The sequence below is a fragment of the Olea europaea genome, chromosome 16 (assembly GCF_002742605.1).
Source record: "Olea europaea var. sylvestris chromosome 16, O_europaea_v1, whole genome shotgun sequence".
In the NCBI taxonomy this organism is placed as follows: domain Eukaryota; kingdom Viridiplantae; phylum Streptophyta; class Magnoliopsida; order Lamiales; family Oleaceae; genus Olea; species Olea europaea.
Genome location: NC_036252.1, coordinates 4,733,794 through 4,750,470, shown reverse-complemented (window position 1 = coordinate 4,750,470; position 16,677 = coordinate 4,733,794). Strand labels below are relative to the sequence as shown.

Genomic DNA, 16,677 nt, shown 5'->3' with positions numbered 1-16,677 from the left:
AATGATAACTTCATTGTTTTCTGTCAATCCACTTTGCTATTTCAATGGAACTAGGTTCCCAATAAGTTTCAAAAAGTGCAGCTGGGGGACAAGGATATATGAAGATGGGACTTAACTGATGTCATCTAGGAGATTGGCTAATTTGCAGGGTCCCTATGATTCCCGGGCGGGCTTGTATGTCAACTTGTTCTAGTTAATTTTTATTCGTCCAATTATGTAGGAGTTCATTTTCTTATGTATAATTTCATCAAGGGAAAAAGTTGATAAATGTATGATATAATACGTATAAATGAAAAAAAATTAACAATTCCATGAATACTTCTATATTTTAATTTTTATCCTTGCTTCTTCTACTTCATCATCTTTTTTTACAAGCTCCTAAAAAAAATGGAGAAAAGAAAGCCTGATTGTTACTTACAATACTAGGATATACATGTCAAGAAACGATCTCAAATTTGATTACATCATAATGATAGTCAGAGGCAAAGAAGTAAGCTGAATTCTTGAAACACTAATCCCCTATATGAAGATCAAAATTTCATTTTTTGGCCAAATCAAACTCAAAGAAAAAGGGAAAGATCAGTAGGCTTGCATTTACTTACATTGCTTGTTTCATACACAGAATTGTCAGCCACCCTCTGGTTGGCCCTGATTCTCAACCTTTTTTGACAATTAGGTTGTTCGAAGTTGTTCACAGTGAACCCTCTGCAACTGCATGGAAACAGGCATATTTTGGCCATGGGAAAGATGCTACAAAGATATCAATGGTCATTAGCTTCTCAAGGGCATTTTTTCTTTGGCTCATAACTACTATAATTATGTCTCTGATTCAGCTCTCCACTTTACAATTTACAAGGAGACCCAAGAATATCAACAAGTGAGATTGCCAAAATGTATCCGGAGCAGATTCTTTTTATAGAAACATTTTTACACATTCAAACTATCACCAGATATCTCCACAGGAACAGACCCCATCCTTAAAATGATGAAATCTGTTGGCATCTCTCACTACAATTTCTCGTTCAAAAAACTTGGAAATGAGCTTAGTGAAAGTATGGCAATCACCACATACACGAAGGTTCTTCATGATTCGAATCGTTGTTCTCTTGGGAGTAGTAAGTAGGCCATAGGCAATAGCAAGCCTTTCACTGTGCCCATAAAGCATCTTGACCTTTTCTTTCTCTTCTACATTATGCAGCACATACCTAGTTTGAGCAACATAACCTCCTTCATTCTCTAATTTCTCCGTAATCTGAGCTAATTTTGAATAGATTCCATCAGAATCTGGATGAGACCTGTCCCTAGCAATAAATGTATGAACCGTATTTCCTACCTCAATCCAACTACAAGCAGGATCCTTCCTCAGTCCTGTTATTTTCATTCTCATCCTCACTGCTTCAACATCTTCCCATCTATCTTCTGCAGCATACATGTTAGAAACAAGCACATAATTTCCAGGATTCACCGGTTCAATTTCAAGAAGCTTTCTTGCAGCTATTTCTCCTATTTCAGAGTTAGAATGAATTCGGCAAGCACCAAGGAGAGCGCACCAAACAGCAGCTGTTGGCTCCATTTTCATACATTTAATGATTTGAAATGCCTCTTCCACATAATTTGCACGACCCAGAAGATCAACCAGACAGACATAATGTTCTGGCCATGGCTCCAATTTATATTGATGCCGCATTATTTCAAAAAATTGTTTGCCTTCATCAACCATTGATGAATGACTACACGCGTAGAGAAGTGCCAAAAAGGCAACATGATCAGGAAGAAGTTTCTCAGCCTCCATCTTTCTAAATAAATCAACTGCCCTCCTACCATGACCATGCATTCCATATGCATTGATCATGCTCGTCCATGAAACTAAATCTTTATCTTTAATATGACAGAAAACCTTATATGAGTTGTCAACAGTCCCGCAGCTGGCGTACATATCCACGAGTGAGCTCGCAATGGGGCCCTCTAAAACAAAACACTTCCTAAGCAAATGACCATGAATCTCTTTGCCTTTTCTCGGTGCTGATAAATCAGCAGCAGCAGAGAGCATACTCAGCAGTGCAATAGAGTCCAGTTCAACACCTGATTTTACCATGTAGGATGAAAGTTTAAGAGCCTTATATGCTAGTCCATTATGGACATAGCAAGCTATCATGCTTGTCCACGATACAATATTTTTTACTTCAATCAAATCAAAGATATTGCATGCATAATCTACATGTCCACACTCTCCATACACATCCAAGAGAGTGTTCTGTAGGATACGATCAGATAATTCTCTTCTCATCATGTAACAATGAATCTCTTTCACATGCAAAATGCATTTTAACCCATGACACGCTAGAAGAATGCTTTCAATCATCACTCTGTCAGCATCCATTCCTTCTGACTGCACTTTCCTGAACAGTTCAAAGGCCTTCATGTGAAAATTATTTTCAACATAGCCAGCAATGATTGTTGTCCAAGAAATGTAATCTTTACATGGCATTCTATGGAAAACAGAGTCCATATAACTTATCTCAGTACACTTTGCATACATGTCTATCAGGGTATTGCCAACTTGCAGTTCAAGATCTAGCTCATTTTTCAAAGCAAAAGCATGAACTTCCATCCCATTCAACAGCTTTCCTGACCTGCCACAGGCAGAAAGAACGCCTATAATTGAAACATGGTCAGGTTTCTGACCATCTCTGAATATATCAGCAAATAAATCCAGCGCTTCATTATGAAGGCCATTTTGTACATAACCGGATAACATTGAATTCCAGGAAACATAATCCCCCTCATCCATACGCAGAAAAACTTTCTCAGCTTCATTCAATTTCCCAGATCTTGCGTACATGATAAGCAAAGCATTAGCAACATAGATATTGTAATGAAAACCAGATTTCAAAACAACAGCATGGATTTCCATGCCAGAACTCCCAAGAATTCGCTCCTCACATGCCTGAAGAGCAGCCACAAAAGTGTAAGTACTGGGGGTAACACCAAGATTCCACATTTCGACCAAAAGCCTGAAAGCTTCTTTCCTCATCCCATTTACTGAATATGCAGATATCATTAAATTCCAAAGCACAACATCCCCTCTACTACTTATTCTATGAAATAACAATTCTGCTGCATTAAGATCATTGCACTTGTAATACATACTTACTAAAGAATTAAGTAAAATATCATTACAAACGAACCCAAATTTTATCGCCAATGCATGAATTTCTCTTCCAACAAACAAGTCTTTAACACCACCACATGCCTTCAATACACAACTAAATGTATGAGCATCCACAGGGATATCCAAGATTCCCATGTCAGCATAAAGTTCTATTGCTTTCAAAAGCTCCCCATTTGACGCGTAAGCACCAAGCATAGCATTGTAAGTAAAAATATTTCTTTCAAACATTCCATCGAACACCCTCTCAGCATATAATAAACATCCACATTTCCCATACATAAGCACGAGCTTTGTATTCAAGAACACTAAATCGCAAACATTGTTGCCTTTTACTATATGGGTATGGATTTGTCTGCCTTGTGATAGGAACTTTTCGCTTGCACAAAAATCAAGCGCCAATGACAGAGCTTCATCTAGACACTGGTTTTGATTATAATTGGAGCTTATACTACGAGTGGGTGATAAAAACGCTCCTTTTAAGTGGATGGGTTTTCGAGGCGTTTTGGAGATTCTGAGAAGACTTTTTTTGTGGGTTTTCTTGAACGAGGGGTGCCGTGTTGAGATTGAAGGAGAGCCAAAGGTAATATGTGGGATTAACGTGGCCATTGACCCTACTTCCTGCATGGGTGATGCCATGATGGAGTACTTGCTATATATTATAGTAGGCGTGCTTGGAGACTATCTTACGGTATTATTAATTATAACTCAGAAAGATTCATTTCTGCGTTTGGGCTTTGATGTCGTGATTCATTCTTTTTTTTTTTGAACAGTTCGAGATCAACACAACCTTTAGAGTATTTAGAGATCTCCGAGAAACTCAGATGCTATCAATTTCTATTTTAAAGAGTCGACCTTAAAATTATGTTTCAATCGACTATTTAAATTAATATTTTAATTTAGAAAGCGAATTTATAATTAAATGTATTTAAAATATTTCAAATTTTAATATAAAAAAATAATAAAATAATCTAAAAGTTAATCGAAAAATAAAAAGTAAGAGGACGATGCCCATTTCCCCCATTTTTTCCCGGGAAATACATGGAAATGACCCAAATAGAAAGGTCATTTTTCCAAAATAGCCTTTGACTAATTTTGATACCCAAAATACCCCTTTATAATATTACATAATAAGTTGATGAAATATAGAAATCTTTCAATTTAGTCCTTAAAAAATCAAATACTTCATGAATTTTAATAGATTACCAATTTATTTGATTTATTAGATTTATTTGATTTATCTTCGCTCTAAGTAGCACCTCCATTTATTGGTATCAGAGCCATAGAGATCATGGAAATTAAAATAAGAAAAATAGATAATTATTGGTGTTTAGAAAAAGAAAAAAGGTAGTTATATATTTTTAAAACATATTCATAATAAATTAAAAATAATAACTTTGACAATAATTAAAGAACTTCGTAAAGAAATAAAGGAACAAATATTAGAAAAATTAATAATAGAAAGAATAAAAGATATTTATACATATGAAAAAATTATTAATATATATGAAGATGAAGAAAATAATTTATATTATAAAGAAAAATATGAGTACAATTGATAATACTCAACAAAAATTAAATAAATTACTTTTAAAAATGGATAAAATACAAGAAGAAATAGGAAATATAATGTTAATACCAGAAAGAATGAGAATATCAAATAATAGGCGATTAACAAAGTTAAAATGTGAAAGACTAAGATTTGAGAGCAAATATTTTACTGTAGTTAAAGAAGAATTAGTAGATTCAGATATAGTTGAGAGAAGATTTAGAAAAATAATAGATAAGAAAGAAGATAAAAGATGCAAATTAACTTATGAGTTAAAAATAAGAAAAAATTAAGATGTCAATAAGTGAATATATGGAATAATTAAAATGTTAATAAAGGATGTACAAGAATTGAGAAATGAAGTAAAAGAAACAAGAAATGATATAAATATATTAAAAATTGAGATTGGAGAATTAAAAGAAAATAATAAGAATAAAGATAAAAAAAACTTATAGAAAAAGAAATGACTCGAATAGGAAAGAAACATATAGAGAAAGAAAATATAGTAATAGAAACAGGGAGCATTTATGATGAATTTAGAAAAAATATATTACCAAAGATATTAGAAGAATAAGAATAATTTAAAGAAAAATCACTAGGAAAATAAAAAATAGAAGAGAAAGAAGATAAAAATGAATGAAAAGTTAGATTTGCTAATAGAAAATTTTGATCAATTAAGCCTAACTGATATAAGTAAATACCAAATTTTAACGAATACTGGAGGAGGACCTAATCCAGCAGGAATCTCGAAACAAGAATTACACGATACAGATGAAAGTTATGCACCCATATATAATAAACCATATAGACAATTTTATGATAAAGTAAGAGATAGAGGACCACCTAAAGGAAATAAATATAAAGATATGTTTGAATTAAATGATAATTATGATAAACCAATTAATCATGGAGGAACAAAACTAAATCTAAATTGTAAAATAGATACAAAAAAAAAGTCTTATTAACTTGGATAGATTCGATGATATTATTCTTTTTATATAATAAAGATGACACATGGGAAAGTACTGAAAGAAGAATAGATTTCTTAATAGCATCCTTTGAAGGAAATGTTAGAAATTGGTGGGAAGGAACAAGCAATGATAGAAAAACATTAATAGAAAGAAATGTACAAACAAAAATAATAAAATCAGATAGACAAGGTATAGAAAAATTAGTAGAATATGTTTCAGATGAATTTTTAGGAGAAAATTGGATAAGAAATGATGAAAAAGAATCAATAAGAGAAAAAAATAATGCTAAAATAAAATTAATAAACTTAACAATATGTGATATGTGTAAAATTAAGGAATATATTTATGAATTTAAAAATTACTATTATGTTCAATTTTATAGTAACGAAAATCAAGAAGTATATCAAGACATGTATTATAATAAGTTATCAAGTTCGTAAGGAATATATTTTAAAATAGAATTTGAAAAATATGTTAGAGATAATACTGGAATATCTAGAACTTTAGGTTCAAGAATAAAATTTTTATTTGAAAGACTTGCATATATATGTCAACAAAGACAATTAATGAAAAAATCAAGAAAATTAACTAAAATATGTTGTGAAGATATGAAAACCCCTGTGCAATGAGAATGTAATCCTGAAAGAAGAATTAATAAAAGAAAGTTTAAAAATAAAAAATTTAAAAAATTTAGAAATTTTAATAAAAAATATATAGAACCTAGAAAAAAGGTATTATAAAAGAAAAAATAATCAATATAATAAACAGAAAAATAAGAATTATAAGAAAAGTAAAAGTCAATGTAAATGATGGAATTGTAGAGAAATATGTCATATAAGTTCTGATTGTGATAAAAATAAAGTTAGAATATTACAAAAAGAATATTTAAAAGTAAAAGAGGAATTAAGTGAAATATCAGATATTGAAGAATACTATGATCAAGAAGTATATATAAGTGAAACAGAAGAGGATGAATCGGGATCTAAATAAAGAGATTGAAGAAATAGAAAGAAATAATATAAATATACAAGAATATGAAAGAATAGAAGGGTGTGGATTAAAAGTTACTTTTGATAATAACAAATTTAGAAAATTACAAAAATTATCTTTAGATTTAAAAATAGGAAAATGGGAAGTTTTTGATAGAATTTAGAAAAGAGAAAGAATAGTAATAAATGAATATCATAAAATAAAAAAAATTATAGATGTAAGAACAACTTATGGACAATATAAATTAAAAATCTTTTAACAAAAAATACAGTTGATGAACTATTAACAAAAATTAGTAAAAAACAAAGTGAAAAAATCCAATATGTTTATTTAGCAGGAATACAAATAATGTTTAAATCACTATTTTGAAAAGAAATAGATTCACTCTTAACCATGACTCTACATGATGTAAGAATAATAAACTTAAAAGATAGTCATTTAGGAACAATAGAAGGAAATTTAGCATATCAAAAAATTATGTTTACATGCTATCCAAAATATTGTGTATCATTAAAAGATAGAAACTTTAATGAAGTTTTAGGACTACATTTCAAGCTTTATAGAGATGATATTATACAATCAGGTGATCAAATTATGACTATAGAATATAGAACTTTATATACATTTACCAATTCTAATTATAGGAATATTTATTCTAATATATTATATATTGAAGTTTATAAAGAATGTAAAGATATTAGTAAAATAATAGAACCAGATAAACAAATAAGTTTAATTCTAGAAGAATATGAATTTAGTATAACAAAAAATAAACCTGAAATAACATAATTAAATGAAGGAGAATGTTCTAATAACATAACATTTAAGGATGAAAAATTAATTAAAAGATCAAAAAGTTTTAAAATACCTAATAAAAACCAGTTAGAGGAAATTAACAAAATAAAAGAAGTAAAATTATATAGGAATGCTGAAAATATGAAAATAGAAGGAGAATATTATAATGGAAGAGAAAATATAAATAGACCAAATATATTAATTGATATAGAAGCTAGCGAATGTCATATAGCTTCGATTAGAAACAAAGGACTGATAACTCATAAAACTGAACCATATAAGTATGTAAATTTTGATGGACAAGTCCATATAACATATTTAGAATTTAAGGTACCAATAAAAATAGGAGGAATATATCTTTTAGTACCATGTTTCATAGATAAAAGTATGGATATAAATCCCTATATACTTTTAGGAATGAGTTTTCTAAATGGATTAGAAGATTATAGTATTAAAAGAGAAAGATTATATATTGTTCATAATGGACAAACTATATTATGTAAAAAGAATTAAATGAATAGTCAGATAAATTTTCCATCAGCTGTGTATATACAAATTACTATTGTAGAAACAAATATAACATCTCATGCTTTAATAGATACAAGAAGTGATATAACAATATTTAAAAGTTTTTTAATAAAATCATGGAATAATAATAGTAATATAAAAATAATTGGCGTTACAGGAGATGGTACTCAAATAATTAATAGTGCTGATAAAGTTAATATAATTCCTAGAAGTAAACAAGTAACAATAAATAAAGTTTATAAATATGATAAATTAGAATGTGATATATTATTAGGAAATGATTTCATACAACAATTTCAATATTATAAACAAAATAATTATATGATAATGTTACAAACACCTTGTGCACACTTATTAAAAATTCCTAGAGAATTTAGATCTTGTAAAGTTCAGCCAACACAGCGTGGTGATAAATGGGAGAAAAAACCAATTCTTAATAATGAAATAAAAAATAAAAAATTATATAAAAAGGTTCTAAAAATAGGAATAGAAATAAATATAGAAAAAATCATTGAACAATTAGAAAAAGTTTATGGAGAAAATCCATTATTATTTTGGAAACCATATCACCAAAAAGTCAAAATAGAATTAACAGAAAATGTTATAATAAGAATAAAACCAATGATGTATACAATAGAAGATACACAAGAATTTAAAAATCAGATAAAAGAATTGTTAGAACAAAAACTTATTAGACCTAGTAATGAACCTCATAGTAGTCCAGTCTTTATGGTTATGAAACACTCTGAACAAGTTAGAGGAAAAGTTAGAATGGTTATAAATTATAAAGAATTAAACAAATATACTAAATTTAATAATTACTTTCTACCAAATAAAAAAGTACTAATAAATCTTGCAAGAGGAAAATAATAATATTCTAAATTTGATTGTAAATCAGGATTCTGGCAAGTAAAAATGGAAGAAGATAGTATGCAATAAACTGCATTTAGCACACCTCAAGGAAAATATGAATGATTAGTTATGTCATTTGATTTGAAAAATGTACCAAAGAAAGATGGATAATATATTTAAAAAGTTTAATAAATTTCTAATAGTTTATATTGATGACATATTAATATGTTCTAATAGTAAAGAAGAGTATAGAAATCATTTAATCTAATTTATTAATGAATGTAAAAAAGAATGAATTGTACTATCTAAAAAGAAATCTATAATAGAAAAACAAGAGATAGACTTTCTTGGATTATCAATAGATAAAAGAGGGATAAAATTTACAGACTCATATATCCAAAAAATAGAAAGTTTTCCAAATAAATTAGAATCCAAAGAATAAATTCAAAAAATTTTAGGATGTTAAAACTATACAGAATGATTTATTGAAAAACTTTTTAAGAAAAGACATAAAATTCAAATTTTATTTAAAAAAATAAATATTAAGGGATGGAATGAAGAACATACAGAAATAGTTAAATTATTAAAAGAATAATGTAAAAATTTACCAAATTTAAGGTTACCAGATGAAAAAGATAATTTGATTGTTAATACTGATGCCTCAAATAAATATTGGGCAGCAATATTAAAAACATATCTAAATGAAATTTGTAGATATTCAAGTGGAACCTTTAACAAAGCAGAAATAAATTATACTACTCATGAAAAAGAATTACTAGCAATTATTAGAGGAATAAAAAAGTTATTATTGTTTTTATTATCTAAGAAATTTATTGTTGAAACTGACAATTCTCAAGTTGCAGGATTAGTCAGAAATAAATTACCATCAAAACCTCAATACAGAAGGCTCCATAGATGTCAAGCTTATTTAGCATTTTATAGTTTTAATATAGTCTACATTAAAAGAGTTAATAATTTTCTTACAGATTTTCTCAGCAAAAATATAGAATTTGCTGATGGATAAAGCTAAGGTCATGGAGTTATACCAATCCATTCTACATATACAATAAAGGACAAATTTTCTTAAAGAAGAATATGAAGATATAAGTTCTAGAGCAACCCAGATCTCAGAGATGTTATTGAACTCAAAAATCAAGTTGATGTTATTGCAACACAACTAAAAAATATATTGTTTGAAACAGATATATCAAAGAGCTCAGAAATGAGTTTTCCAAATCAATACCAAACAGGGACAGCTGGAAGCAGCAGTGAACCCAGACGTGACAACATGCCAACTGATAATAAATGAGATTCCATTTCTATATCATCAACCAAAAAAGTTATGATACATGGAGATAAAAGAGATACCAAATCAATTAGCATCATAGACCAAGATGATAAAATCCCTTTAGATCCAAACGAAGAAAAATATGTCGAAATAGTCAAAATCGCTTATAAAATAAAAATAAGTGATTCATATTTCATTTTTTCAGGAAATAATGTTTATCCCAGAATAACAGTCTTGGAAGGAGGCGACCCTTCATTTATAAAAATCATGACAGACTATGGATTTGATTTATCCAGGAAAAGATTTCATTGAAATTTATAAGTTTGATGACATATTCATTAAGGAAGTATCGAGATTTGCCAAGGGAATGAAGATATTTTTAAAGTTCTATTCAATCAGTCCAGAATATGATGGAGTTGTTTACTATCCAGTTGAACACATAATCTCAATTGGATATGTTGCAGTCAATTTCCAAATTGATGTTACAGAGAATAATAGAAAAGTCCCAACAGTGACCAAATTATGGATCAGACATAGAAAAGCACTTGGAATTAAAGCCATCTACAATATTGCCAAAAATTTGTTTGATAAAATTTTTTCGTGCTTATGCCAATATGAAAATTGGATGTTGGTATCCAATGGAGGATATGCAAAATCAGAAATTTTAAAGGACTATATTACAAGATTTGATATACATCAATTTTCAGGGTGTCCTACCACTATAAAAGAATCATGCCAGTTAAGGGAGTGCCCCAATTGCATGTGAAGAAATGAAAGAAGAAGACAAAGCACCTTTTGATAAAAGTGTATGAAGGACAGTAATACTACATGTGAAGACATTGAAGATAAAGAGCAATAATAGAAAAATATGCTCTTTGGATAAGAAAAGTTGAACCAACATGTGAAGATGTAGACTCAAGGAAGAAAATAGAAAGACAAGAGTGCCTTTGCTGATGTAATCAATGATAAATAGAGTCTCAAAAACTTGTATAAATAGAGACATTACTATAGAAGAAAATAATCTCATCCTATCTTGAATTCTCGAGTTGTAAGCAATAGCTTATTCTCAGTTTGAAAAACAAGTTTTTCTGGAAATCCCTTTATACCAAATATAAGTCTTGTATCAATCATAATAGAAATAAAATTCGAATATTTTGATATCAATATGAGTTTCTAAATCATTTTCCCATAGATTCTTGAAAAATCTAATAGAAAGTTTCCTTCTTATTTTAGCGAAAAGAGAGTTTTCCTTAACAGAAATCTATAATTTTATTCTTTAGAAACTGATACAGTGAGAGCAAGTAGCTGAAATAGTAACAATTCCGTGAAGACAGGAGGCCGTTGAAGGAAGCAGTTTACAAATTCAGAGCTCGAAGGTCACTCGATTCTAAGAATACAAGTTTAGATCAAATTTAAGGTAAAACTATTAAACTTTTGCTAAAATTAGAATGAATCTTTTAAAGGTCTTAAAAGAATCACGGGGATATTTGCATGATGATTATTTTGATAAATGCCAAGATATACAATTGAAGGATTAAATAATTTATTAGAAAGAATGTTAGAAGAAATAAAGAGTATTATATCTCAATTAAAAAATACAAATTTACCATTTGAAAAATATGGTATTTTATTAAGAAAATATGATATATATGTTATGAATTATTCTTATTTATTAAATCATAGAATAATTTTATACTCAAATATTCAAGATAGAATAAATAGAAGATAAAATGCTCAAAAAATTAGGATATATATTGTAATATAGAAAAAATCATATCATTAAGAATAATATAGATATTTCCATAAAAAAAATAGTAACAGACCAGATAAAAAAATGGGGGATTCATCTAATAGGCCCAGTCAAACAAAAAATTTATTTAAAAAGACTATGAACTATCTTTTTTATTTAGATAGCCTTAGGATACAAAGAAAAGGAAAATACAAATTTTAAATTACTAAAATATCCTTATATGTAAAAGACATAAAGCCCCAATTCCCCTTTCAATTTTCATTTAACCCTAATTCAATTTTGGCTTCATTTCTTCCACAGTTGGATCGACATTCTCTGCTATTCTTCTTCTTTTTTATCATCATCATTTTCTTCATGAAACCCCAAAATATATTATTATCATTATCTTAAATATTCACTTGGTTGAAGTAAGTAATCAAACCTTATAGTATTCTTCATGGGTATTTGAAAATGAAGAAAAGGTAATATTAAATTTCAGTATTTTGGCTATTTTCTTGTTTAATTTTTCTGAATCACATGTTGTGATTCGTGTTTATGGTGTTCATTTGTTAGTAATGATTTTTTTTTTTAATTTTATCATCGAATTATAGATTTGATATGGGTTGCTTTCCCATTTTCTCATCAACTCTTATTTTTTAAGTGAATATGCTGGTAAACACATGTTTGGCTATTCTATTTGTTGTTTTACTATAAAACATATATTTCATTTTTTTCGTCCAAAACGACTTACATATCGTTTTCTAAAAACCATAACGACATACATCTCGTTATCAATAATGTACGAAGTTTGATATTTGATAAAAAATTTACAATTCTTATGTTAATTGTAATTATGGCCATTATGGATATGTTATGGATTCAATTTTTTTTCTAATTGAATATGAGCAGTCAGTTGAAAGCGCCTGAAAATGAAAAATGCAATAAATGGCAAAGGGAAAACATCGATCATTCTTGTTTGAAAAATAATTTCTTGTATAAGCTTGTATAAAGTTAGAGAGATGTTGAAGGTCGATACAATGCTATACCAAATGGAGATGTCAACTTTTGTTCCTACAATATCTAAGGCTCCAACTGTAAGAAAACTAGTCATGTTCGCTTTACTTGTAAATGTCAAACAGCTAGTAGTGAAATTTTAAGTTGTATAATTGTCGTAACTTGTAATTTTATTATTTTGTATTTATTGGAAGCACAAAATGATTTATTAGATTTTGTAGTCATTGTGCTATTCTCGCTTTTATGCTATTAGAACAAAGTTAAAGTCTTTTTACGTTGTTATATTTTTTTCACATTACAGATAAACGACTTTTATATCATTGTAGTTGATGCGTATGTCGTTACAATATGAAAAATGCATAGATTCATATAACAACATTGAAATTGTTCCTGAAACATAAAATGATATTGATGTCGTTTCAATACGAAAATTGCACTAATTTACATAAAAATATTGAAATTGTTCCTGAAACACAAAACGAAATTAATGTTGTTCTAGTATAAAAATATGCCACTTTATTGATTTTCATAATGGCATTGAAGTTATTATAGACCAATAATATGATATGGACGTCGTTATATAAAAAACTTACATAGCACACACGACATAGGGAACTGTTGTGCTCGCTTCCAAGGGACCATTTGCTCTCGAGTGGTAATGATGTTGATATCATTATATATCTATATTGTTGTAGTTATTATTCAAATTTGAACGATTTCAAACACGTCAGATTTGTACTAAAACAATATGGACATTGTTATGTTATTTCGTGGTTTGCTGCATAACGATATAATTATCGTTTCAATACAATTTTGACAACATCAATATCGTTTCAGTTTAAATCATAAATAAAACAACATATATATCATTTAAGTTTATATAAAAAATATATATATATCGTTTCTGCTAAAAACAACGATTGAACAATCCACGACCACCCGACATGTAATCGACATAAATTAGACGATTGAAATAGGTCAACAAGTGGATTTGATCTCACTCAAAAGAAACAATGGGAACATTTCTATTTCCACGATTGTATACAACATCTAAACTATTCCTATAAAAACAAGTATCTTCGATCGTTATTTCTAAGTCATTTGAATGTCATCAATCCACTCGATGACTTCTTTCGACTGTCTTAGGTATGTTAAAGACGTGTTGAGCGGTTGTGGACGGTCGAATCGTTATTTTTAGTCAAAACGTTATCATTAACATTTTATATGAAAAGAAACGATATCTATGTCGTTATAGTTATTATTTGAACTGGAACGATTTCAAACTCGTCAAATTTGTATTAAAACGATATGAATGTCGTTATTTTATTTGTAAGTCTGATACATAATGACATCATTATCGTTTCAATACAAGTTTGACGACGTTGATATCGTTTTAACTTAAATCATAACTAAAATTACATACATATCGTTGCTATTAAAATAAAACGACAATTATATCGTTTTTGCTAAAAACAATGATTCGACCGTCCACAACCATCAGACATGAATCTGACATATGTAGGATACTCAAAATAGATAATCAAGTAGGTTTAATCTCACTCAAAAGAAACTATGGAAATATTTCCATTCCCACGATTGTATACAACATTCGAAATATTTCGACAGAAAGAAGTATTTTCGTTCGTTCTTTCTAAACCATTTGAATGTCATCAACCCACTTGATGACTTCTTTCGATCGTCCTAGGTATGTTAAAGACGTGTTGAGTGGTTGTGGACGATCAAATCGTTATTTTCAGTCAAAACGATATAATTAACGTTTTATATGAAAAGAAACGATATCTATGTCGTTATAGTCATTATTTGAATTGGAACGATTTCAAACTCGTCAAATTTGTACTAAAACGATATGAATGTCGTTACTTTATTTGTGATTTTGATAATAACGATATCATTATCGTTTCAATACAAGTTTGACTACGTTGATATCGTTTTAACTTAAATCATAACTAAAACTACATACATATCGTTTCAATTAAAATAAAACGACAATTATATTGTTTATGTTAAAAATAACAATTCGACCGTTCACAACCACCAGACGTGTATTTGACATATTTAAGATGATCAAAATAGATAATTAAATGGGTTCGATCTCTCTCAAAAGAAACTATGAGAACATATTTGTTCTCATGGTTATATACCACATTCGAACTGTTCCAATAGAAAGTATCTTCGTTTGCTCTTTCTAAGTCATTCAAATGGTATCAACCTACTCGATGACCTCTTTCGATCGTCTTACATATGTTGAAGGCATGACGGGTGGTTGTGGACGGTCGAATCGTTATTTTTAGATAGAACGATATAATTATCGTTTTATATGAAAAGAAACAATATCTACGTCGTTATACTTGTGATTTGAATTGAAACGATTTCAAACTCGTCAAATTTGTACTAAAACGATATGAATGTCGTTACTTTATTTGTGATTTTAATAGATAACGATATCATTATCGTTTCAATACAAGTTTGATGACGTTGATATCGTTTTAGCTTAAATCATAACTAAAACTAAATACATATCGTTTCAGTTAAAATAAAACGATACTTATATCGTTTCTGCTAAAAATAATGATTCGAACGACTACCAAGCATGCATCTGACATATGTAGGATGATCAAAATAGGTAATAAAATGGGTTTGATCTCCCTTAAAAGAAATTATGAGAACATTTTTGTTCTCATGATTGTATATCACTTTCGAATCGGAGCGAATCACCTTCATTAGCTTAGTTCGAAATCCCCTTATATTGGTGGTATCAACCCACTTGACGACCTCTTTCGATCGTCCTATGTATGCTAAAGACACGACAGGTGGTTGTGGACGGTCGAATCGTTATTCTTAGGTAGAACGACATAATTATCGTTTTATATGAAACGAAATGATATCTATATCGTTATACTTGTGATTGAATTGGAATGATTTCAAACTCGTCAAATTTGTACTAAAACGATATGAATATCGTTACTATATTTGTGATTTTGATATATAACGATATCATGATAGTTTCAATACAAGTTTGATGACGTTGATATCATTTTAGCTTAAATCATAACTAAAACTACATACATATCGTTTCAGTTAAAATAAAACGACAATTATATCATTTATGCTAAAAATAACGATTCGACCACGAGACATGCATCTGACATATATAGGATGATCAAAATAGATAATTAAGTGGGTTCGATCTCCCTTGAAAGAAACTATGAGAACATTTTTGCTCTCATAATTGTATACCATCTTCGAACTATTTCGACAAAAAAGTATTTTCATTCGCTCTTTTTAAGTCATTCGAGTGATGTCAATCCACTTAATGACCTTTTTCAATCGTTCTACATATGCTGAAAGCATAACAGGTGGTTGTGAACGATCGAATCTTTATATTTAGCTAAAACGATATAAATATCGTTTTATATAAAAATACACGGTATCTATGTCGTTATCATTGTGATTTGAATTGGAATGATTTCAAACTCATTAAATTTGTACTATAACGATTTGGAAGTCATTGTCTTATTTTGTGGGTTTGATACATAATGATACTATTATCGCTTTAGTACAATTTTGATAATATTGCTATCGCTTTAGTTTAAATCTTAACTAAAAGGATAATTTTAAAAATGACGATTAGATTGTCCACGGTCACCTGACATATATTTATCGTATATAGGATGATAAAATAAGTCACTAAGTGAGTTCGATATCATTCAATAGAAAGAAAGATAGTATCTCCATTCGCTTTTTCTGAGCTATTCGAGTGCTATCAATCCA

General features: G+C 28.9%; 1 protein-coding gene across 1 annotated transcript; it reads right to left on the bottom strand.

Moving 5' to 3' along the window:
• Positions 1-345: 345 nt before the first annotated feature.
• Positions 346-3,923, bottom strand: LOC111411823 (pentatricopeptide repeat-containing protein At3g63370, chloroplastic). Its single transcript, XM_023042446.1, has one exon. The coding sequence runs from the start codon at positions 3,806-3,808 to the stop codon at positions 944-946; it is 2,865 nt and encodes a 954-aa protein (XP_022898214.1). The 5' UTR covers positions 3,809-3,923; the 3' UTR covers positions 346-943.
• Positions 3,924-16,677: the final 12,754 nt, after the last annotated feature.

Coding starts and splice junctions, on each gene's coding strand:
- LOC111411823 (XM_023042446.1), bottom strand. CDS start 3,808: ATGGCATCACCCATGCAGGAAGTAGGGTCAATGGCCACGTTAATCCCA.